The 25791-nt window shown below is 44.7% G+C and overlaps 2 protein-coding genes across 11 annotated transcripts in view; both read right to left on the bottom strand.

The window, feature by feature from the left end:
- Cd164 (CD164 molecule) lies at positions 1–14410 on the bottom strand. 2 transcript variants are annotated; one of them, XM_052751514.1, is made up of 6 exons: positions 14160–14410; positions 11384–11470; positions 9608–9679; positions 8537–8572; positions 3699–3755; positions 1–2387 (listed from the first exon to the last, which is right to left on the bottom strand). In XM_052751514.1, exons 1-6 carry the CDS (start codon positions 14317–14319, stop codon positions 2221–2223), a joined length of 579 nt encoding a protein of 192 aa, XP_052607474.1. In that variant the 5' UTR covers positions 14320–14410; the 3' UTR covers positions 1–2220. The 2 variants fall into 2 exon arrangements, with proteins under 2 accessions (XP_052607474.1, XP_052607473.1); XM_052751513.1 differs by having other exon boundaries at positions 1–2390; positions 14160–14407.
- Positions 14411–21771: 7361 nt separating this feature from the next.
- The window catches only part of Ppil6 (peptidylprolyl isomerase like 6), a 33565-nt gene continuing 29545 nt past the window's right edge, over positions 21772–25791 (bottom strand). For 8 of the 9 annotated variants that reach the window (XM_052751504.1, XM_052751506.1, XM_052751505.1 and 5 more), the window contains one exon: positions 21772–23584. In XM_052751504.1, coding sequence (XP_052607464.1) covers positions 23473–23584 — 112 coding nt within the window. In that variant the 3' untranslated portion in view covers positions 21772–23472. The remainder of the gene's footprint in view (positions 23585–25791) is intronic. The other variant, XR_008221299.1, reaches the window with a different exon arrangement.

The following is a 25791-nucleotide window of genomic DNA, read 5'->3' as shown; positions in this document are numbered from 1 at the left end:
TTCAGTAAACATGTATTTATTTTAAATCAGTTTGGTACACATACAGATTAGTTTTGTGGGTTTTAATGAACTCAAATAGAAATGTCTAAGTACAGCAGTGTCTGCCTGTGCAGTGAGTAAAATAAGGATCTGATAGAACTACATCTTCAGGACAAATCAGATGAAAACTCTGAAAGGGTCTCTATAGACCTTCTGGATTAAAAAAAAAAAAATCCAAAATCATGAATGGCTCAAAATACTAGCTTGCTAAACAGACGGTAAGGAGCGAGAGCAGCTGTGGACTGTGTAGTAAGAGCTGATGCAGGGACCTGCAACATGTCACTAACCTCCTACAATGTTAGAGCAGGGGCTCCAAACTACAGGAGCCTCCGATCAAGTTACATTCTCACACGACTTGCTACATGTGCTGACATTTATCTGGGGTAGGAAGTCACATCGAGGTAAACGACAATCACACTACTTCTGCCACCTTGGAAGGAATGGAAAGTCTGGGTGTTTAAAGAACTTTTGCACTTACTTTTAAAACTAACAGCCACGGCACTGTAACGAATTTTGTGAGGTACCTAGAATAGTATAATGAAAACAAAACGGTGAGGTAAACCTAGCTTTCCCCAAAAACCTTTGAAGCCAGAGATTCTGAAACAAGTAAGGCACTTGAAAACATTAGGTGTATGTACAGATGTGCAAGTAAAACAAACTGCAGCTGTACCAGCAAGTGACAGAGCAACAGAAACTTCATTTGAAGAGCACAGGGAGCTTCACTTTAGGAAAGGAACTAAAGCCATCTGTCCTTCCTACTCTAAACCACGGGAACCAGTGCTCCACTCCGCACTCTAACGAAGCTACCACACCAACTTCAATGACATAGGCAACCAAAAGCCCATGTCCAACTAGAGCCTCGGAACCAGGCCGTGTGTCAGAGGCAAGGGAGCAGGAACTCTAAAACTAAACAAGTGAGTGCTTTCCCTAAAGCTACAGGAATCAAGGTCTGCATGATCACAGCACACGGGAACTGAAACCGAGGAGGAAGGAGCCAAGGCCAAGGAAAGAGGCCAGACTAGTCAGCCGGGGCGTCAGCATTAGAAATCTCCTGCAACCTCCTCTCACCCCCAGTTACACAGGTCACATCTGTTAGAAAACCAAGTGATTGTCTCACTGTAAGAACTAGAAAATGATTCTAAAACTACTTCCTCCTCCTTGCCTCATGTAAAAACTACTTTTCAGGAAAACCTGATAGGAATCCTTAAGGTACAGTAATATTTGGATACTCTGTGTACAGAGGGAAAGGTAATCAAATCAGTCTTATGTCTATTCAACAGCCCAGCCCTATGAAAAATGTTGGATGGTTTGAAACAGGAAGCCTTTCAGCTTAGAATTATTCTTTAGCTTCTATTTCTCAGCTCTGGAGAAGCCAACGTTTAAATTAAATATTAACAGTATGTTACCTACAAGCAGGTTCACTGCTGCTCACATCAACAGTTACATTCTCAGACCAAGCTTGACCTCCCACAACGTGAACACACTTGTGTGCTGCTGCCGTCTCGGTCTGTCTTAAGGCACTGTGCTGTTTTCTTAATAGGGTGCTTTAGGAGGATGGACAAAACCTGTTACACACGGATGGTTTGCATCTTTCCTTTCTCTAAATCTGGAATGTGATTCCCTGCACGGCATCCTAGTTCTAATGCATAAAATACAACTCATCAAGCACAACACTCTAAGGGCAGTTTAGTACTAGGTGAATCTAGTCTACCTTTGAAGTGAAGCCCTCAGTCTACCTGCCTGGTGCCCATTTGGCACTCTTCTCAATTCTGGCCATTAAGTCACACCTTAGGATGAAAATAATACAGACTTTAGGTTTTCAAATGACCACATTTAAACTGCCAGTCAGAGGTTGCCGCACAGGATACCACTTTCCATAACTTACAGAAAGTTACATTTGGCATGTCAAAGGAAAAAACATAATCCCACAGCAGCAGCCACTTTAAACAAAAGACGACAGCCACACGGATTCATGCAGAATATTTTAAATATTCCTGTTGAGCAAAATGGTTTAACTGATTTTTCTTCAAGGACAATGCTCCATAATATTCTGTATGCATCCTTTGGAAATATGAAGGTCCTGGAACAGTGACTTCCATGTGGGACTTGATGAAAGATAGTATTTTGGTTTCAGTGAGTTACACATTAACTGCCAGTCCTCATTCATTTCAATGGGTCTCTTTACAGGGTGTGGTAATTTCGTTCTTTAGATTTGCAGAATTTATAGAGGAAGAAAATGACAGCCTGCAGGCCCAAGACAAGGACAATTCCTCCAATGAAGCTGGCTGCGTCGAAGGTAGACTTGCGCTCTGGCTGCGAGGTTGGGGTCAGGGTGGTATTGGGTGCACCTGCTATGACAATAAAGAATCCTCAGTAAGTGTCACGGTATTTATAATTTCCAGACCCACCGGGGCATCCAGTTTGCCCTGAGTTAAGTTCTATAAAGAAGGTCTTCTAGAGTCAGGTTTTCAGAACTAAAATTTGTCCTCATTTAAGGAAAAATCCCATTTTTTAAACTTTGTCCAGGATAGTATATGGGCAATACTGCTAGAAGGTTCCAAATATAAAAACAGGTAAGAGCTTCTCTGGCATATGAACTGTACCCTTACAATTTCTTAAGTGCTTCTAAAACATGCAATAACTTTGTTAATCTATTTTGGTTAACTGCTAAAGTAAAAATTTGTTAAAACTTTTGGGTTTTACTAGCTAGATGAGGTATATAAAAATTCAGCTGCTATTTTTCAAGTTAATACAATTAACTAACAATCTATAATAATAGCAAATAGTTGGAAATGTACTCTGCTAGTTAATTTGCATTACGAGAAAGCATTACAAAGCCATAAGGAAAACAAATTTGAAAACTAAAATTTCTACAAACAAAATACTCATTAAGGATCTTAAAAGTACTGTCAATTAATTCTGTATTATGAAAAAGTAAGAGCAAGTCAGAAGAAATGTAGAATTACTCAGGGAGTCAATGTTTCAAGAGGAAACAAAAAGGCTACGACTATGTAGCATCCTCTAAGTAAAGTGTACACTCCTGAGGAGCGCATCAGCTGCAGGCCCCGGTGAGCCGACCAACTTAGCATTAGCCACGAGTGGAGTGCAGCTAGCAGAGTCAAGTTGTAGGCACTGAAAATTTAAATGAAAATGACTTCACTCCTAGTGTTTTCTATCGTGTGTGTGTGTGTGTGTGTGTATGTGCGTGCATGCGTGTGCGTGTGTGTGTGTAAAAACAGGGAGCCACAGCAGTGACACGGTAGGAAGAGCCCTCAGGTCCAAGCCAGTCTAAGGAAATGAACACCATTTAAAAATAGGGAAGTGCAGATCTTGGCTTTTCAGACTTGTCTAACTAAAAACAGTAATCTGACCTTGATGGTATCACTAAAACCGTGATGGTATCACACCTTGTAAGTAACTTGTAGCCCCAAATCTGATTTTGCATCTAAAGCTTACAGAAAGGTCTTCGAGAAAACACTTACTAAACCTAAAGGGCCAGCCAAATGCGAGCACATCAAGACTAGAAAAGGACCCTCGGCAGAGCGTTAGGAGTCAACCACTGCCTGGGTTCTAAGTCAGGGCTGAGTCAGTCCATCGTTATCCATGAATAAAACTGGACCTTGGCGGCAGTCACTGGTAGTTTATAAAGTCCCAATTACCTGATGTAACAATTGAGGGAGCAGGTGTAGGAGAGGAAGGTCGAGTTGTGGGTTTAGCTGGAATGAAAACAAAATGTATTTAGAAACTTTAAATTTCTAACTTCCCAATTACCCAACATGTAGTTTTTAAAACAACAGTTTTAATTTTTTAAAGAACAGAAGCCACATTTAGTTAATGATCCAATGCAAGGATTTACATATATTCTGACACATTTGGCCGGCATAAACTTGTTTTTACGACAAGATCTATGTATACATGTATATATATAAGACACACATATCTAGACAAAGTATATTTAGGGAAGAGAGTTACAGGTTTCGTTCTTTTATGAACAATCTTGCTCCTATGACAAATTAGTGTATATAACTGAAATACACAATTGAGTATACTGTATGTACCATGTAGGAAATGAGCAGGCATGGTTGGGTTCCAATGAAATCTTATTTACCAGCATTAGCACCAGGGCTACAGCATCCCCCATTTGGATGATACAGTCTACCTCCCACTCTGTATGAGGCTAAGGTGCTATGGAAACATAAAATGACCTCTGACTATAGAACTATGAACATTGTCTACTGCTGAGTGTAATCTCAAAGAATTCTTGTACCAGTACTAGAGGCTATCCAGTGAGACACTGTCTCAAAAAAAATAAACGAACCAACTTTGAAAAACGACAGTATGAACTGTATCTGTGTAGGTATGGATGGGTACACAGATGCCATGGCCCAAGTGTGGAAGTCAACCCCTAGGAGCTGGTTTTCTCTTCTGCTATGCATGTCTCAGAGAACAACTCCGGTCACCAGGCCTGGTAGCAAGTGCCTTTATCTCCTGAGCCATCTTGCCAGCCCCCAAGTTCTAATATAAAGTTAAAATATAAAGTTCTGTGCTTCAACAGTAATTACACACCAACACTGGGCTTTAAGACGACCATCACTAGAGTAAAGGCATACAGGTCAGGACTCCCCAAAGGCACTGTTGGCACCCCAAAGTCAACAGCATCCTAAGAAGTTAATTCTCATTCTCATAGGACTGTGGTAAAACTTCTATTAAGACTGACATGAAGGACAGTGATCAAGACAGCCCAACCAGCCAGGAAAAGAAGCACTTGCTACACAAACCAGTTGACCAGACTTCACTCCCCAGAACCCAGGTAATGGAGGAAGGAGAAACTGACTCCAAAGCTGTCCTCTGATCTTTACTCCATATAGCCCACCCCATCTCTCTTTTCCCCAGGACTAAGCCCTCTAGTTATCTTCCTAATTGGTTATCCAATAATAACTGGCCAGTCCTGAAATCACATACATACAAGAAACACTAAATGGACTAAGCAAGTTGTGTGTACACACACACATACACACACACCCCTGAATGCCGAGGACAATTTGCCTCCCTTTCTTGTCTCATGTATCTTAAAGAGAAATAACAGACACAATTCCTACATCAGAAGGCAGGATTATTCTAAGACTTATTTCCTTTTGTAGTTTAAATACACCTATTATGGGGCAATTTTTTTGTACACTGTGAAGATGTGTCTCTGCTAAGGCACCTTCTGATTGGCTTAATAAAGAGCTGAATGGTCAATAGCTAAGCAGGAGAGGATAGGCCAGATTTCCAGGAAGAGATAGGAACTCTGGGAAGCAGAGAGGTGATATTTGCCAGCCAGATATGGAGGAAATGGGACGCATGGTATTGATCAGAGGTAATGAGATACATGGCAGAATGTACATTAATTTAAATGGGTTAATTTAAGTTATAAGAGCTAGTTGGGACAAGCTTAAGCTGAGGCCAAGCTTTCATAATTAATAAGAAGTCTTTGTGTCATTATTTGGGAGCTGGTGGTCCAAAGAAAGTCCCACAACACATACCTCCTGTGTAGCCACACAACAATTGAGATACGACAACATGAACTTTACAGATTAAATATGTATTAACTTCTTTTCAATCTTAAGGTATTAGTTTTAGTCTGGTGGTAGTGGCACACGCCTTTAATTCCAGCACTCAGGAGGGAGGGGCAGGTAGATTTCTGTGAGTTTGAGGCCAGCCTGCTCTACAAAGTAAGTTCCAGGACAGCCTGGAGAAACCCAATCTCAAAAAAAAAAAAATATCAAAGTTATATTTTGTTTGATGTTATGGTAAAAAAAAAAAAAAATCTACAGATTTGCTACTTGGTTTTCATTATCCACTCTTAAAGAATGGCACAAGTTAATTCAAAATAAGGCACGATTTTAGTGAAGATACCTCTTGACCTATATGTCCTTTTTATTAAACAAAATTCCTAAATTATAATAAACTATTGGTAATCAGCAGCAAGGACATCACCACCCAGGATAACATCATTTCTAGTAACAACCTAAAACTGTACTAAATACTTAACCCTTTTGTCTCCCACTCACCCACCAACATTTCCCACTTCCTCTGACATAATCTGGTCACTCCACAGTTAATGATACTATCTGCACTGAGGAGAGGCCACTCAATAAACAAGACACAACGTCAAGTGAGCAAGTAGAAAATACATCAAGAATGGTGAAGACGATTAAACCAAGCCCACAGTGGGTCTAGGGAATGTCTTCTGTCTGTCCCTAGCCCAGGTTCACCATCTTCTCGGGCAATCGTCTCTAACAAGTTAGAAGCTGAGCACTAACAGTCCACTAAGATAAACTTGGTAGTATCTGCAGGTTTCTGCAGCATGAACATTTCCACTGTAGCTGATTTCAAGTTCACTTTGGTCTTTTACCCTGTACAGGCCTAACAATACATTTTATTAAAATACAAGCCTGGTCCTATGAGTGAGGAGCTCCATGTTGAGATACCATCTAAGTCTCAGAAACAATGCACACAAAGGAGCTTCTGGATCTGTCGAGTTTACTGTCAAGCTTACTGTCACCTAGTATAGGACACTTACCATCTCACTGTACCCTACTGTCACCTAGTATAGGACACTTACCATCTCACTGTACCCTACTGTCACCTAGTATAGGACACTTACCATCTCACTGTACCCTACTGTCACCTAGTATAGGACACTTACCATCTCACTGTACCCTACTGTCACCTAGTATAGGACACTTACCATCTCACTGTACCCTACTGTCACCTAGTATAGGACACTTACCATCTCACTGTACCCTACTGTCACCTAGTATAGGACACTTACCATCTCACTGTACCCTACTGTCACCTAGTATAGGACACTTACCATCTCACTGTACCCTATTGTCACCTAGTATAGGACACTTACCATCTCACTGTACCCTACTGTCACCTAGTATAGGACACTTACCATCTCACTGTACCCTACTGTCACCTAGTATAGGACACTTACCATCTCACTGTACCCTATTGTCACCTAGTATAAGACACTTACCATCTCACTGTACCCTATTGTCACCTAGTATAGGACACTTACCATCTCACTGTACCCTACTGTCACCTAGTATAGGACACTTACCATCTCACTGTACCCTACTGTCACCTAGTATAGGACACTTACCATCTCACTGTACCCTACTGTCACCTAGTATAGGACACTTACCATCTCACTGTACCCTACTGTCATCTAGTATAGGACACTTACCATCTCACTGTACCCTATTGTCACCTAGTATAGGACACTTACCATCTCACTGTACCCTACTGTCACCTAGTATAGGACACTTACCATCTCACTGTACCCTACTGTCACCTAGTATAGGACACTTACCATCTCACTGTACCCTACTGTCACCTAGTATAGGACACTTACCATCTCACTGTACCCTACTGTCACCTAGTATAAGACACTTACCATCTCACTGTACCCTATTGTCACCTAGTATAGGACACTTACCATCTCACTGTACCCTACTGTCACCTAGTATAGGACACTTACCATCTCACTGTACCCTATTGTCACCTAGTATAGGACACTTACCATCTCACTGTACCCTATTGTCACCTAGTATAGGACACTTACCATCTCACTGTACCCTACTGTCACCTAGTATAGGACACTTACCATCTCACTGTACCCTACTGTCACCTAGTATAGGACACTTACCATCTCACTGTACCCTACTGTCACCTAGTGTAAGATACTTACCATCTCACTGTACCCTCCCTTCTCCTCTGGGCACTATCCACTTCATCTGGCCTGTTTCCCCCCGACTTCCCAGGGTTGTGTCAGTCAGTATCTCCCACAGGCTGTCCTGTCTGTCTCATGAAACACACCTACCTACAAATTCCCAACATGCAATGCTCCTGACTTTACTTATCTTTCTGACAGTAACAAAACTGAGGCTAATTTCTGTCCACACCCTCTCATCACCTGGCCTAGCACCTGTCCTGGACCACTCCCTTACGGTTCTCACTGTAGCAGTGAGATGAACAAAGTCTCCAACTGCAGGGATAAGGAGTGAAGAATACCACCAGCTCACAGGAAGAGGGCAAAACCACGCAAACAGCTAACTATGATCCTTTTCCATAAAAAGCACACTTAGTTATACACAGAGAAAAGACTCGGGGAAATTAACTTCCGAAAACATCCTGGCATACTGCCCAATAATGAGAACCATAATTCCCCATGTGCTTCTGTGTTTTCTGAGATTTATAGGACACCCACATTGAGTCCAAGGGCTCAACGTACCAACTAAGTAAACTTACTGGGAGTCACTCCAAACAAAATACTCCCGGAGTTATATGCCCGTCCCAAAGGGGACCACTGCCTACACCATTGCCGTGGTCCATAACTAAGTCTTCCCTACTCTTTAAATCTACACCACCATTTCTTAGCTAGTAAGTTATCAACAGGGCTGAAAAGTCCCCAGAGAACAAGGAAGAGAAAGTTGTTTTGCATTACCTGTAGAGTTGGTTGGCACTGGAGTGGCAGTAGGCACTATTGAGAAAAAGAGACACATTACAGTTGTCTAATGGAAGCTTGTAGCAACAGCTTCCCAATCTGGGAATGTTATCATGGCAATTTTACAACAGAAACACCACACCTGGAAGAGAGCGTTACTCTCACCCAACACTAGTTTCCCTTCTTTAGAAGTGAAACCATCAATTTTCAGTGGCATCTCACTTCCCCCTAAGACATTTCTTAGCCTTTCTCACAATTAATTAGCCACACACAGCTTATAACAAATGTCTACAAGGCAGATACAGGCCTTATGTATTCTCTTTTCCTTCTTGTGGGCAGGGGAAAAAAAATCAACGTGATGGCTACAACATTACACAGTAAGGTTTAAACTATTTTTGAGAAAGGCTGAGTTCCTTGTTTGTGTATGACTTAACCGTATTATCCATCCCACATAGGATAAAATTAACCCAGCACTAATGGAACCCGTCAAGTTCACAGTGGGATGGAGAAAGTCCTATCAAAATGAAACAGTCAAGAGTAGTCATCAATGGTTAGATACTTTCTACAAAAATACTTTATTCAGTTATCTACATGCCAAGTTGGAATTTGATTTCCCCATTAACTTACAGTAACATCAGAAAAGACAACCGTTCGTTAGCTAGCTGGACACGTGGCCCACTCCTGTAACCCCAGGACTTGGGAAGCAGAGGCAGGAGAATGTGGAGTTCACACGGAGATAAACAGTTCAAAGCCTGAATGAGCAACTGGAGGGTGGGGAGGAAGAGAAAGGGTGGAGGGTGGGGAGGACCAGCTGTTCCAACTACGACTTTGTAGGGTAAAGAGTACAAGCCAAAGAGTAACCCCATTTCTCAATCACAAAAGATGAATACAGACGTTTACTTAGTTGTAACACTTAAAGGGAGGAACGAAACATTAGCGCAGGAAATGAAAGACTTGTAGCTGAATCATGGGACCCAGATTTAACTATCCTCTAAATATTAGCACAGAGTGTAGCAGTGATCTCGTCCAGCCCATGTGGTCAGCACTCCGCGCTGCTGACTGAAGACTTACCAGAACAGGAGGCAGTACTGTTCACCAGGCTACAGTTACCTACGAGTACACTCGAACAATAGGTCTTATTTGCTACGAGAGAGGGAGAGAGAGACAAAGGCAATTACCCACTTATGTTCCATCTCTGGCTTCGCTACTAAGCTCTAGAACACTACTACAACAAAAACAAAAAGAAGCCAAGCTGCTGTGGGATGGTCTGTATGGCAAATGTGTTGCTCTAATTGGTCAATAAATAAAACATTGTTTGGCCATTGGCTAGGCAGGAAGTATAGGCGGGACAAGGAGGAGAATAAAGCTGGGAAGTGAAAGGCTGAGTCAGAGAGACACTGCCAGCTGCCACGATGACAAACAGCATGTGAAGATGCCGGTAAGCCACGAGCCACATGGCAAGGTATAGATTTATAGAAATGGATTAATTTAAGCTGTAAGAACAGTTAGCAAGAAGCCTGCCACGGCCATACAGTTTGTAAGCAGTATAAGTCTCTGTGTTTACTTGGTCGGGTCTGAGCGGCTGTGGGCCAGGCAGGAAAACTCAAGCTACAATCACTTACGTTCCATCTCTGGCTTTTCTAGAACACTACTCCAACAAAAACAAAAAGAAGCCAAGCCAAATGTGGCTGGTCTACACCCGTGACTGTGACCCCAGGGCTCTGGGAGAGGGCTCTTAAGTTCTTAAGCTGAGGGCAATAAAAACTGCAACCCTTCCCCACTGCCTTAGAGACAGATCTAAAAAGCTACTTGAGTATACTGAACAGATAAGCAGAATTCACGAGAGCCTAAGGACTCGGAAGGAGATGTGGTCAAGTTCCTTCAACAGACGCAGTGAGGAGAGGTCCACAGAAGCAGCAACGCCTGTGCTCTGCGTCTTTCTGCTCTAGCTGGCCACACTTTCCAACAGTTCTCCTGAATAGGCAGACCTGGAGCGATAACTGGAGAGCCTTCAACACCAAATCTTAAAGCAGAGGATGTAACCTCCACACCTCCACACTTCCTACAGACTGATCCTCCGGGACAGGATCCACTCTCAAGTCCCACTGTATAGCTTAGCATGTTTGCACCACAAAGTTAACTCCCAAAGTTCAAAGAGTGTTCTCAACTTCGTGTGCCACCTAGAACTATACTCACTGAATAAAGGAACTTAACACAGAACTCCACTTTTACTGGAAAAACAAACAACAAACAAACAAAACTATGGGTTCTGTACCTCCAGGGATGTATTTAAAAAAAAAAAAACCTAGCAAATAAAAAAAAAGTTCTTTAATAGATTGTTTTGCTGACAGGGAAAGTTGCACGCACCTTACCTAAAGAAAACAGTAATCTACATTGTAAAATTATAATTCTAAGAAAAATCTTACACTTCAACAGACTTCCATCTAGCTCCCAGCTTGCAAATGTTTGTTAAGTTAATGAACTTCACGTCATAAGCACAGGAGCCAGCTCTCCCTTCTTATCCCGCCTTCATATCTAAGCTGTCAACAACGTCCCACAAGGTCTCTCTACAGTTTATCTCCCAAGACAAACGACCCCACTTCCAAAGGAAAACACACAGCTTTTCCAGTTAGCACACTTTAATCCTTCTGAAGATCTAAACTCTCTCCTTTAAAAGCTACTGAATCTGAACAGTCAAGTTTAAGAACTCTAAGGGAAATGTTAAGCAACTAGTACTTTACGGAAGTATTGGATCTGGAAAATAACTACTACACACTGTCTTAAATACTCCACAGGATTTTCAAATAGTCAATATACAGTAGGGTTTGTGACTCCAAAGTGTCTTACCTTCTTGGCAATCTACCCAAAAGCAGGTAGTATTATTAATGGTGGTATTAACACAGGAAACACAGCTGTTGCGGCTCTCACAGGTTTCTGGGGGAAATGAGGAAATCAATGAATTGATATTTCATTTTGTTCTACATCTTCTACAGTAAACATCAGATTTAGTTTTCACAACTAATAATTTCCTGAAATTATATATTTATAAACTGATTTATTAAGAAATTTCAACCCTGGGCACAGCAAGTAACGGTTGATGACCTGAGTTCAGTGCTCTGGACCCACAGAATGGAAGGAGAGAGTCAACTCTTCAATGCTGGCTTTGGACCTCCACTTGTGTGGTTTGGCAAGTGTGTGTTCACATACATGTACACACACAAATACAAAAAAAATTATTTGAGCCTGCAATAGTGTTGCATGCCTTTAATCCCAGCACTTGGGACAACAGGCAAATTTCTGTGAGTTCAAGGCCAGCCTGGTTTTCACAGTGAGTTCCATGACAGCCAGGGCTACATAGTGAGACCCTGTCTCAAAAAGCAAAACAAATTAAAAATTCCAATCATCAACTACGAAACTATAAGTACACTTTTGGAAAACAGGCCAGTGGGCATACTCAGAACTGGGAAGTGATTATCAGACAATCCTTCACAAGACTGAAAGATACCCAGACATTCAGGGATTCTCAAGACAAAACATTAGGGGAAACACTATTTTAACACCAACACAGAGAAATCACTGCCTCCAAACACCAGGGAAAATAACAAGCAATAAAGAGTACAGATTTAGAAATTCAATTCTGATGGTGTTATTCTGAAATCAAGTTAATTTCCCAGTCAGTCTTCAGCAATGATTCACTTTCCACAGGGTTCTCCACAATCGGAAGATGCATCTTAAAGGGACACATTTGTGTGTATGTGTCTGTCTGTCTGTCCGTCCGTGTATAGAGATGTATAATTTAACAAGTCAGCAAGGTATTGGTCAACACTCTAAAACATGGTTCTCAACCTGTGGGTCTCAACCTTCAGGAAGCGGGAGTCCAACGACATTTTCACAGAGGTCTCCTAAGACCATCTGCATATCAGATAGACTCATAACAGAAGCAAAATTACAGTTATGAAGCAGCAATGAAAATAATTTTGTGGTTGGGGGTCACCACAACATGAGGAATTGTATTAAAGGGTTGCAGCATTAGGAAGGGTGAGGACCACTGCTCTAAACCAAACAGTCCAAAAACAAGAACTCAAATGGCCAACTGCAATTCTTTGGGGCTAACTTCATTTCTTTTCTAGAACCTAGATGCCTATAACATCCTCCTCCGCTTTCATCTTGCCTCAGCAAACACTCCTGCAGAATCGCTGCGTCCAACAGTTACATTTACTGGAAACAGGGATATGTCTGGTGGATAAGGGCATTCACAGAGCACACGTTCTTATGACATACTATAGTCACGATCTTGTATGCCTGATGATGGGTATAGCATGGGAATGCTACTTCCCACACTGCAGCTTATCCCATAATTTCCAGAAAATACAAATTAAGTCCTCCCCTGGTACTTCAATTATACAAAGGCAATTAACTTGGTATTCCCAGGCTTCTCTTAAAAACAAAATAAAAAACCCACACATTACAATTCTGGGAGGAAATTGCCAAATAAGCAGAAGGCAAAATTTTTTTTTTTTTTGCTTTATCATCTTAACTGTGATAGAAATTCCCAGAATCGTTCTGAAATTTACTTTGTTCATTTAAAAATATTTGAACTTTACCCTAGCATCTTTCAGAGTCTAACAAGAAATCGGATATTCCATGCAATTTTATTCGTATTACATCTTATACTGAAACTAGAGAAGGTACTAGAACATAAGCACACACACACACAAAAAGCCAATGTCAAGTCTTTACACTTAAGCAATCCTTCAGCTGAGTAGCGCAGTTACTTCTTACCTAAATTAAGTACAACCACCAACCTAAACATTTCGTGCCTTTTGACCTCATTACTTCAAATTTATCTTCTCCGTCTCATTTGCGTGGTCACGGCCTATGGCAATTTGAACAAGCCTAGAGTTTAACAAAAGGCACGTTCTCCGATCGGGTATCTGAGAAGTCGGCAGACCTAACTCCACAACCCTCAAAACGCAGGGCCCCGGGAGAGCAGTTTATCTTGCCCCCCCCCCTTTTTTTTTTATACCGCCCTGGGTTTCACCTCCAGCCTCGAAGCGCCCGCCACATGCGCCGGTACTTCCCTTACACACTCAAATCTCAGGGGCAGCTCACGCGGCTCGGCCAAGTCAACGCGAAGTTACAGGAGGCTGGATTTCTTAGAGCCGAGTCCCGGGGCGAGGGGTGGCGGCGGCGACGGCGACAACCAGTTCATCTTCAAGTTTCTCCCCCACCCCGGGCCCCTACTTTCAACTTCCGGAGAAGCCTCGAGGGGAGGACAGCCCTGCGGGGACGAGAGCCTGGCCCGCCGGGAGCCCAAAGTTTGCGCTCCCCGCCGACTTTGGGGCGCGTCGCCTCGCCTCGCCCAGGAACTCCTAAGTGCCACCGCGGAAGCCAGCCACGTCGCCGGCCCGAGCTGCGGCGCGGCGTTCCCAGGCGCCCGGGGATGGCGCCTCTGCGGGCAGCGCTCGGGGCGCGGGATCAGCCCCGCGGCCTAGCTCGCCCGGAGCCTCGGCACCCGACCCGCACTCGGGCCGGGCGGCCATGTTGCACGGGGTGCACTTGCCCCCACCCCCCCACCCCGCGCGCCCCACTCCCCGGGTCGGCCCGTGTGGCGGGCGCCCACCTGGCGGCGTGGTGGGCGTGAGCGTCGTCGGGACCGGCTTGCTGGTGACGGTCTCGGTCACGTTGGGAGGTACGCTGCTGTTCTGATGCTGCGCCGCCGCCACGCAGAGCGCGGCCAGGCAGGTGGCGGCCCAGAGCAGTCGGCGGGAGACACCCGACATCGTGTCCTCAGCCCAAGCGTCCCGGAGAAAGCTGCGGCGGCGGCGGCGGCGGCGAACCCAGCGGCGGCCAGCCCTGCGTCCCCTGCGGCGCCGCCCCCGAGAAGCCCGCCCCGCGGGAGCGCGCGGCGGTCACGTGAGCGGCCCGGCGGGGGGGCGGGGCGGGACCGGGAGGGGCGGGGCCGGGCGGGGCGGGGCGGGGCGGACGGAACCACCAGGAAGCCCGCAGGAGGGGGGAGCGGCGCCCGGAGGAGACCGCCTCCACCTTGCTTTCGTGGGACAGCAGCCCGTGCGCCGCGAGCGGCCTTTCTCGTCCTGCCTGAGAGGACCACGAGCGGCGCAAGGAGTCTTTTCGCGCATCTGCAGCAGGGAAGTCCCCCGCCCAGGCGGGGATGGAACAGCCCACGTGACGTAGGGAGGGGCGGTGGCCTGGGCGGCCTGGGAGGCGGGCCCAGGTCCCACGTGACCTCTTCGGCGGCGCGCGGCCGGCTCGGTTTCACTGGGAGACTCAGACTGGAAGGGCTGCTGAGCCTGTGTTGTGCTGCGGCGCTCGCTTCGGGCTCTGTGGGAGCCGCCTTTTCTTCCTTGATGTCGGATATATTTTTAAGTGTGATAGTGTTCCGGGACGGGGGTGGTGGTGGGGGGATTGGGTAATGACGGAATCACGTGATCAGAGAGTTTCTGCCGGGCCGCCTGTTCTTATGCGGGCGGCCGAGGGTAGGACCGAAAGTGATCTCCTGTCCCCGACGCCCCCGCACCACAACCGCCACCGGTGCCCTTGCCCAAACTGCTCCTTCTGAGTCACTGAGGGAGCCGCAGTAGTGACGGATCTGTCCCAACCCCATCATTGTAGTCAGACGGTCGGGGATGGCAAGTCTTCGTGTCCCCTCTCACCCACCCACCCGCCCGCTCCCATCACAGGTGAGGAAATCAGAGACTAGGGAAAGTGACCTGACCCTGACACCAGGATTACCCGGTGCCAGAACTGACATTTTCGGTGCCTGTTGGCGCGGTTCAGGCTCTCCGTAGTCGTGAGCGCCATCTGATGCTGAGTCTCACAAAATGCTCAATGCTTGACATGCATTTAAAAAATAGAGTTGAAAATTCTATGGGGTTGTAGCTCATTTGGTAGAACAATTGCTCTTCACGCGTGTGTTCCTGGGTTCCACCCCCAGCACCCTATGTAATGCTGTCTCAACTGTTTCGCTTTTGTCGTGTTTTAAATTGTTTAATTTAAATATGTCACAATTAATTATGCATAATTTACTCGAGTAACATGAATATTGACTGTCCCAGTGATGTCTTGTTTCACTGTAGTACAAATTTTTAAAAATTACTGCAGAAGCATTTTTACAAATTTAGCCTAGGATTGAAAGCCTTTATTTCCTCCCGGAATCACTGTGGTCCCTTTGCGGGTACACTCGGTGTAAAACATAAACTGGTGGGTTGTGACCGATCAAATCGGTGGCCCGCAGCATTAAAGTGCAGTCAATTAGGAGGTGTCATCATCAGAGCTTCCGAGAAGCAGCTGCTGTTCTCTCAAACCACACATGACACCCGGGCTAAAAGAAGACACGCTCAGCTTCTAACATCGGGAGATTTAAGAGCAGAGGCTGTGTTTCATCTTGTCTTCCTGCTCCCAAATCGATGATCTCGTTTGTACCCTGGGATGAACACACTCTGCTGTGGGGACCATTGATTAACACCTTGTTTGAGTGTACAACTCTAGTCCTCAGATTTCCTTTAGTCTTTAAAGGAAATAAGGAGACGGTTTCCAGGCTAGAAAACGGTTGACTTGGGTTTATTTTGATGACATCTATGGAAGAAGATCAGGGAACTGACTTTAGTTGCAAAGTTATTTTCATCATTCTAGAAACATTTACTTTCAGGTCATAAGGGAGCAGAACTCTGTTTATTGTCTCATTTCTCAATGTTGGCGCTCTTATGATTGCAGGATAGCTGAGTCTTTCTTACCTGTGCTGTGATTATTGGTTGTGTAATCGGAACCTGGTCTCTAGCTAGGAGAAGCCAGAAAATGAGCTACTCTTCTCCTGTGTCAACACATCCCCCTAACATTTTCAGTGTTCCCTGACGGTAAATAACCAGCCTTAGTTGAGAACCACTGTTCTAGATTTCTGTTTAGAAGGTCAGCCATCCCTCAGGTGGGATACCCGGTCTGTGATTAAGATTACAGATTGTCATTGTTCTTCTCTCCCGAGCAACAGAACTGTGTGTAGCTCTCATGAATCTGCTGCAGCCTGAGCTCCCCCTAATATTTTTAAACAAAAGAAAATCATTTCTCTAAACACTTTCCCCCAAACTAACAGACCAACACTCTACGCAAAAGCTGGAAGAATAACAAGTACCCAGTGGGCCTTTGAGAACCAGGAGTTCGGCTCCACTTCTGGATAGTGAGGAACAGAATCCTCTTCATGGCTGGTGTTAGTGTGATTCACTGTAGGAGTAGAGCTGTGCATCTTTCAGGTGGGAAGCCAAAAGTCTGTGAGCCTTGAACTTAAAAGGAAGAATTCTTGGCATGTCAACATGGCTTGCTAGAACATTTCAGGACCCAATCCCACATGCTCCTGCCAGCCCTAGGCCTGACGGCTAACCACGTTTGTTGCCCAGCATTTCCTTTTACACTTCCTGGAAGAGAGCACTCAACTGACCTAACATTTCCCAACCATTGCTGACCTAGTCTCATTTCCTGTTGCTGTGATAAAATATCCCGATGAAAGGAACACTAAGGTGGAGAGGATTTATTCAGCTTACAATTCCACATCACAGTCCTTCATTGCTGAGAAATCTAGGAGGCAGGATCTTGAAGCAGTCAGTCTTACCCATACTTGAGAGAGAATGAATCCCAAGCCCAGGGGATGGTGCTGCCCACGATGGGAGAGTCTTCCCACTCCAGTTAACACGAAACAAACGCAGGCCAGCCTTGTCCAGATAGTCCCTCGCTGAGACTTCCCGAGTAATTCTAGATTGCATCAAGTTGACACTTCACCGTCATAGCTACCAACTTCCTCTGAACCCGAAGCAGACCTCTATAGGAGAGCTGAGCTGCCAGTCCTACCTGCTGTTTGCTTTTTCTTCTGGACCACCCTGATACAGTTCCTCTGCCTAGACCACTCAACCCTTCTGCCATCTGGGCATCAATTCTCACTTCTCCCTACAGGTCTCCCAGACTAAGATGCACTCTCTCCAGAAAGCTCTCCTTAAAAGTCCTACAGGACTCCTGCTTCCTGTCCCCCAGCCCACAGGTGCTCCGCTGTGCTTATCTGTAGCAAAGCATGTACCACCTTTTATTTGCGATTTGTCTTTCTTACTAGACTGTGCACTTGGTACTCATCAGCTTATTCCCTACTCCAGTCATGAAGCTGGGCTTTATAGAAGGCACTAAATTACTTTTACTTTTTAGAAAAGGCTGGGGAAATGAGCAAACTGGTTCATTTGGGTCAGTTGTCCACCCTTGCCAAAAATAGCTGTGTCTAAGCTCAGGAGGGCTGGTACTACAAGTAGCTCCCAGGAAATAGAACCTCTCTAGCTATGGACCAGGGAGTTACATGCACAGGAGGGGATGGGTGGGAAGCTAGGACTGGAATCTATAATACAGTGTTTTTTAAATTACATTTGCAAGGGCTGGATTCTGTAATGCAGTATTTTATTGCATTTATTTATTTTATGTTTGTGTGGGTCCGCATGCAAATATGCCATGGTGCCTTTACCTTCTGAGCCAGCCTTGACTTTAATTTTTAAAAAGATTTGTTCTTCTTATGTGTATGAGTGTTCACCTGCATATATGCATACCACATGTGTAGCTGCTTTCCAGGGAGGCCAGCAGAGGGTGGCAGGTCCCCTGGAACTGGAGTTACAGATGGTTTTGAGTTGTCGAGTGGGAACCAAACACCAGTCCTCTGCAACAGAAGCAAGAGCTCTTGACTACTGAGCCACCTCTCAGGCCCCCACGGCACAATTTTAGCACATATCCAACTTTCAGTAGGAGGGCTGTAATGAGCTAGAGGTGGAGCTCTAGGGTAGAATGTTTGCCTAACATGCAAAGTAACAACAGCAAAAAACAGCAAAAGACTTTAAATAAGATCAATAACAATAATTTCTGATCTTTAAAGAATTTTTAAATTATGTGTTGGGGTGGGGGTATGTGTGCATGTGTGTGTAGGTGTCTCTGGAGGCCAGAAGAGGGCATCAGATGCCCTGGAGTTGGAGTTAAGGACATTGTGAGCCACCCAACATGAGCACTAGGAACTGAACTCAAGTCCTCTGGAAAAGCAGGAAGTGTTCTTGACTGGAGTAGGACCAGCCCATAGGGTCGAGGAAATTGGCTCAGACCAGTTGCCAAGGAGTGCACATAATGTACTTCCTTATGAGCTAACCTGGAGTCTGCCTGAGGGCCTAGCAGCAGGCGCTGTCAGAGTTCCTGATTAATGTTAGAGTTCCTGGAGGTGCCCAGCCAATGAGGGATGACCAAGTAATGCCACCAGATTGTGACACAGACTGGGTGCTGGGAGGAGGGTTTATAAGGCCTTCCCCATTATTAGATAAATGAGTTCGTTATTTGCCTTCAACTGACTCCCGGTGTCTGAGCCATTGATGCTGTGCCTTCTCACTCCCTACCCAGAGGGAGCTGTGAGGATCCAGCAACACTTGACCAATCATCTTTCAGATTTTTAACCTTAGCTTGATAGTATGTATGGCTAGGACTGATAACATACCAGAGACTTACTTGGAGGGTCTCCTTCACTTTGTAGATGTTTCACTGATATTAGTCCCAGGGCTTTGATTCAAGAGGGAGCACTGTGCTTGAGTTCTCAACTTTATCGCACATTGGAGCATTAAACAAAAAGATGTCTAGGGACTGACATAATGGGTCTGAAAGGCCTCGGCATCAGATTTTCAGAAGTTCCCCGAGTGTTTCTAACCTACAATTCTGATAGAAACCTCCCATCTTACTCTTGCTTTTGAGAGTGGTCCATGAGCAGATAGGGTTTATGAGACTTAGAATTTTGTTCAGAATGTAATCAGAACTTGATTTTCACAAGATCCCCAGAAGATATGTACACGTGTGTATTATGTGTTTGAGAAGGCTGCATTATACTATACCATGCACAGAACTCATCTGTCCTGAACTGCCACAGTGAATAGTAACTCACCTACAAAACTATAGTAGGACACATTTTGATTTTACAAATGTAAGATTGTGATACAAACAACACAAAACTGGATGTGCAAGAGCCATAGAATACAGCCAGCTTCTCCTTGGGCCAGTACCTGTGATGTATGACTTCTTCCCTTTTTCCTACATAGCCCAGGCTGGTCTTAAACTTATATATCCCAGGCTGCCCTGAAACTCATCCTCCTGAGTGCTAGGATTTCAAGTTTGGACCACACATCCAGCTTTGAGATTTATTCCTCTTCTGCTCATCTCTGGGTTTCTTAGAGCTCTTTACATCACTTCTTAATTTAAGAAATGGATATCTTTTTTTTTTTACTTGTTCCTTAGGGATAGTCCATGTGCTGAGGTAATGCCCTGGGAAGCTTTCTGATGTTCTGCATGAGCTATGATGTCCCTGTGTACAGAGAAATCCATAATGCTTCCTCTGGTCTCTTTTGGAGTACTATTTTCAGCTAGAACACAGCCAGATAGCATCCTGTTACATGCCAAAGTAAGAGAAGCTGTGATTTAGCACAGTAACAAAACCCTAATGACCAGCTTTGTGATTTATGTTGTACATTATTGTAGTCCAGTTTATTATCTATATTTGTATGATGTGTGAAGTCTGATGGGGGAGCTTAAGGTTTGCCTGTGTAAACGGTGGTGATTCCATTCTGGGAAGGTAGGGAATAACAGTATGGTCTCTAAGGAGAGAGTACCAGTCAGCATGGGAGAAGGAACCTTTGAATTAGCTTGTTTGACTGACTGAGACATTCATATGGTATCATATGGTAACACAGTATGACGAGGTCTTAATGCCTCTTGAAATGATGATGCACCATCACTGAACTGGTTTTGTGGGAAGCAGTCCCGAGTTTTTATTGGATAGCTGTTATACCAGGCATCATGAGAAATCTCTTCACTTGCTTCTCAGTCCTCAAAACATGGAATAGATGTAGTCCTATTGTACTAAAGAAAGTGAAGCCCCAATACAGCAGGGTACTGCTGTTGGGTTTGTAGGTTTACTCAGAGAATTGTGGAAATCTCAGGACCAGGAGATGGACAGTGGCTTTCTTATTTCTATTATTAGTACAAATGAGGTCAGCCAAAGGTTAAATATCACCATTGTAGGAAAGGTGAGTCTAGAACAAACATGTTTAACTTAAAATACCCATAAAATGTAAACATTCAAGAATCTTGAATCTTGATGTTGATGGGCCATTCATTCACTACCAAGTAATCATAATCACTAACTGTTTATAGTTGGGGCAAATGCCCTTTTTATTCTTATTATTTGATAGATTTTTAAATTTTATTTTAGACAGGGTCTCAGGTAGTCTCTGGTGCTCTCAAACTACTGTGTAGTACAAGGTAGTCTTGAACTTCTGACCCTCTTCCCTCTACCTCCGGAATAGAAGTATCAACGTATATACCTTTAAGTGGTGGTCCTCAGAAGCACTGCACATATACATTTGAAATGAAAGTTTCTGCAGAAGTAGAGCAGAAGAGAGCAAAGGGATCATGAACTTGCTGTCTCTGAAGACTGGTAGAACTCTACCTTCGTTTCTGCTAAAGGAAATGGGAATCTTTTTATGGCAGATTCTCATGTATCCCAGGCTGGTCTGAACTCGCTGAGTAACCTAGGCTGGACTTGAAAACTATTTACCCCATGCTGGCTGGTCTTCTGCCTCTACCTCCCCAGTGCTGGAATTACAGGTGTGGACCACTACGCCCCTTACTGGGTGAGTTTCTTGTACCCAGTGAATATAGTAGTTCTTTCATAGTGTCAGATAAAATGTGTAAGGCCACTGATGCAGTTTTCCTACTAGTAAAACCTGACCTCTGTTACTGCATCACCAATGCTGGTCCTGTGTTTTAACCAGGATCCTTGGAAAACACGGGAGCTTCAGTTTGGTTGTCTCAATGGTTTGTCTTGGTAGCAAGCCCTGTTCCCTTTTGTGATAACACCAATGTGGCCTGAGGACTGGCCCAGGTCCCACAGAGAGGGTCTGCAGGCTTCACAGAAAAGGAGGGCTTAGCTCTTCAGACATGGTAGTACACACCTACAATCTCAGTACTTGGAAGGCTGAGACAGGACGATTGTGAGTGCAAGGCCAGCCTGGGCTACACAGTGAGGTTCTGTTTTAGGATTTCAAAATAAAGAAAAGAGTAGCTTGGGTTCTCAGCTACCCCAGAGCTCTGTGAAGATGAAGGAGCTCAATCTGATGTGGCTGTTGGTGAGTACTGGAGAACATTTACAGAGTACACATTCAGAGGCCATATCCTGCAAGTTATAATAAGTAATTTATTGAATATCAAATAAAAGCATCCATCTGTTGAACACTTACAGCATGCCAAGCCTCTTTTTAGGCTCTTGATACAAGATTAGTTACTGACCTTGGAAAACACCAGCTGTTTTTCACATTAGAAAACAAAGGCGCGTAGAAGTTCTTGCCTAAGTTGATGCAGTAGGAAAGGGCAGAGCCTGGTTTCCAACCTGGGTAGAGCACATGTCCTTAACACGGTGCTATCTCCGGATCAGCTGACAATGTGGAATGGACACTTTTCTTTCTCCTCAACTCCATTAGAGCTTTGTATTTGGTGTATATATGATACAGCAATAAGACAGGATGGGTGAGAATAAGGGGTAGACTGAGGGTGATCTTTGGGGTGACGGGTCTTCGTTGTATGTGACACGAAGCTTCACATGATGAAACAGCATCACACACTTGCAGCAACGTTAGCTGCTTACTTTGATACTGTACTATAGCTACATAGGATGGAAACACTGTGGAAACAGGGTGAAGGGTACACAAGACTTCTCTGTACTGTTTCTGCAACTTCCTGTGAATCTGTAATCATCTAAAAATAAATGCCTACCTTTCGCAAGCCCCAAACCAATTTAGATCCTGTCTCTTTCAGAATTGGTTTAAGGGGAGATCATCCTTGGAAGACAAGCCACCTTTGAGAGAGGCACTAGGGTAGAGGCAGCAGTAGGAGTTGAGCAATCACCAGTAAGAGTCAATGCTATGGTGACGCCACCAGGGGCACTGAAGTCAGATGATTCTGTCATCTCCTGGTGTTCAGCTGTCCAAGGAAGAAAGAACTAAATTAACTCCCCCGTCTCCATCTTGAGACTCTCTCTCCTAGGGACTGTGACTCAGGATGTCAAGTACAGGGCCTGCTGGTCTATATTTTAAAAGCTTTCCCTACAAGTGATGGAGCCTTAGGGACCTTCAGATGGAGCAGCTGATAAAACAGAGCTCCAGCAGTTCACTGGGACCAACCCACAAGGATCAACCCCAACTCTTGATTTTCTTATGATTGGAATGGCTCAGAGACATGACGATATTTACAACATCCAAATACATGTGTCCTTCCTGCGGGCTATGCATAAGCACTGTAACTTCACACTGAATTGTTTTTCTATTGTGTCAGTTATTTATCAAGCATATCATGATAGGAATATAGTTACAAACAGCACAATTCATTTACAAATGCTTTAGACTAAAAACTCACTAGGCACATTGCTAGGTTAATTACGTTCAGGGCCACAAGTAACAAATTAATAGGAATAGAACCAGGAATAGAATCCAGAGTTCTACTTGCCTTACATAGTAAAAATTCCAGAAAGAGGAGGTGGTGAGGTGAGGCTCAGCAGTTCTCTTGGCTCCCAGCCTATCATACTCAAAACACGATGGAGGAGCAGGAACAAGACCACTGGTACTCCAGTGACCCACTGGCCACAGTGCTCTCAAATGGCCTTTCCAGTTGTAAAGGAGCCTGGGAAACCGAGTATTTTGTACTTAGAGTCTCTGTGGTGGGAGCAGGAGAGGAAAGAGCATGACGGGTATATGAACCAACAATTGTGTCTGCCACGGCCTTCGAGTCCAATGTTATCAAGCACCATTTAATTAAATATAGAAACAGCTGGTCAAACGCACAGTAATGACCCACCACAGAAAATCTGACTGATGGGAAAATCAGGTATAAAGAATTCCACTGTCTGCAATACTGCAAAGAAGCATTGGCCTTTCGTTCTCTGTTGGAACTAATTCTAGTTCTTTAAGAACTTCGGTTCCTTCGATTAATTGCCTGCATAAGAGGGAATAAAAAAGTGATCAGTCTTGACGTTCCGCATTTAGTTGACATTCACAAACGGAGTCCTACCCAACTACAGCGAAGGCTGTTACAAATTAACTGCAGCTGTAAATACCTGAAATGGCTCTAAGTGTGCCCCCGTGTGCCCACTTGCTGCCCGTATGTATGCCCAGCACCACTACTCAGTCCCTCCTGCCTTGAAGCGGCTCACGGCTGCAGCTTTCAGTTGGCATCTCTGCATTTGCTCTGGCACCTGTCTACCCTCCTGGCAACCTTCCTCCACACTGCAGTCAGGAGAGAACCACCAGAACTACAAACCTGGTGTCACCTCCCTGCTCTGAACCCTTGCTCACCATCTGATGATGAGGACTAGAACTCCCCTGGGGCCCCTGTTCTGCCTCCCACTGCCCCAGGGATGTCTTGCTCTGCTACACGCAGATTGGCCTCCAGTACTTTAAGAATCTGGAAGTTCTACCTTCCTGCCATAGCCGGCCCCTTTCCCTTGGCCTAGCCATCTCCTGGCCTACCAGCTCTCATCTGTCTTTAGTTTCTCAGGAAAAGTTTTCAGGGATTTGTACTTACATTAAGTCCCCCCTCACCATTAGAGGTGTTTACAGGGGTGGAATGTTTTTTTTTTTAATACCTCTCTCTCTCTCTCTCTCTCTCTCTCTCTCTCTCTCTCTCTCTCTCTCTCTCTGTGTGTGTGTGTGTGTGTGTGTGTGTGTGTGTGTGTGTGTGTGTGTGTGTGTTTGGGAGAGAGAGGGGGGAGGGCCTATGTGAGTACAGGTGTGCAGAGGTGTGCATGTATGCAGGTGAGAAGACAACTTTCTCCTCCTCTCTTTCCATCATGGGTTCCAGGTCACCAGACTTGTGCAGCAAGTGCTGTTACCCACCAAGCCACCTCTCTGACTCTGAAGTCTTTTATTCATTCATTCATTCACTCACTCATTTTTTAACTTCTGGTTCTCCCTTGAGGGCAGAGGCACACTTTTGCTGAAAGCCTGGCACCTGCTAGGCACCCAACCCGCCCACTGGGTACACGAATAAGCACTTAAGCCCATGCCAGTCTGGGCCTCTGCAGACCCTCACTGGCCATGAGCGAGAACACCAGACGAGTGATGTCAGACTTGTTTTCAGCTAGAAGGCAGCAGCGTGAAAGCTGGGAAGACGGTTCACTAGGTGGAGTGTCTGCACACAACCATGAGGACCTAGGTTAGGAAGCTGAACACCCACCTAAAAGCCAGACACCGTGGAACACGAATGTGATGGGCTGGTGATGGGGAGAGACGGGTGTAGATCCTGCACTTCTTTAGCCAGACAGACTAAGGCAAACTGATGAGCTCCAGGTTCAGTGAGTACGGTGTCTCAACAAGCGAGGTGCGTATCTCACACATAGGTCTTTTCCAGAAGGTTCTGCTGGGGTGCTGGAGTTAAACCCCAGGGACCTACCCATGCACACAAGGCAAGCACTCCACAGTAGGCTATCTCCCCACTCCTGATAAGGGTTTATTTTTTGTTTACTCACATGCTGTTGGTGTAGGTTGTCTTTTGACTTTCTGGATGATGCCCTTTGATTCAAAAGTTTCTTATTTTGTTGACATCCCAATTTACCTGTCATTTCTTGCATTGCTCATGTCTTTGGGATCAGATCTCAGAATCATTGCCAAACCCAAGTCTCCCACTTTTCTTTTTATTAACTTTAGTTGCCTATGTGGGTGTGTGTACATGCGTGTGTGCAGGTGCCCTTGGAGGCCATGATTTCTCCGAAGCTGGAGTCAGAGTCTGTAGAACTCCATTCCTCTGCAAGAGCAGTACAGTCTTAACCACTGAGCTGTCTCTCCAGGCCCCTGGTTAACATTACCTTTTAAACTACCGGTATTACCATACTTACAGTGAATTTTTCTTAGGAAGCATGTTATTGGTTCTGAAACTCATTACCTATTAGCTGGGTGTTTATTTAATTAAAATTAAAACACATATGGTGGAGAGAAACAGAGGAAGACATTGACCACTGACTTCCACATGCTTGTTCACACACATGCATGTGCATCATGCACCAACACACTCAGGCACACACCTACATTAACATACACTTGTAACACACACATACACAAAGACAAATAAACAAAAATCCAAACAAACCCATCAGTATATGGCAGAGAGACAGGCCTAGACACAGAAGTGCCTTCTGCCAATGCTTG

This window comes from Peromyscus californicus, unplaced genomic scaffold (genome assembly GCF_007827085.1).
Source record: "Peromyscus californicus insignis strain IS unplaced genomic scaffold, ASM782708v3 Scaffold_22__1_contigs__length_63687245, whole genome shotgun sequence".
NCBI lineage: Eukaryota > Metazoa > Chordata > Mammalia > Rodentia > Cricetidae > Peromyscus > Peromyscus californicus.
The sequence above is the reverse complement of the archived record's forward strand: the minus strand, read 5'-3'. Positions and strand labels throughout refer to the sequence as shown.

Excerpts from the sequence above, each read along its gene's own strand:
- Cd164 (XM_052751513.1), bottom strand. The coding sequence starts at position 14,319 with ATGTCGGGTGTCTCCCGCCGACTGCTCTGGGCCGCCACCTGCCTGGCC. Across the intron at positions 11,471-14,159 it reads CACGCCCACCACGCCGCCAG|AAACCTGTGAGAGCCGCAAC; the intron begins GTGGGCGCCCGC and ends CATTTCCCCCAG. Across the intron at positions 9,680-11,383 it reads TTGGGTAGATTGCCAAGAAG|CAAATAAGACCTATTGTTCG; the intron begins GTAAGACACTTT and ends CCTCTCTCGTAG.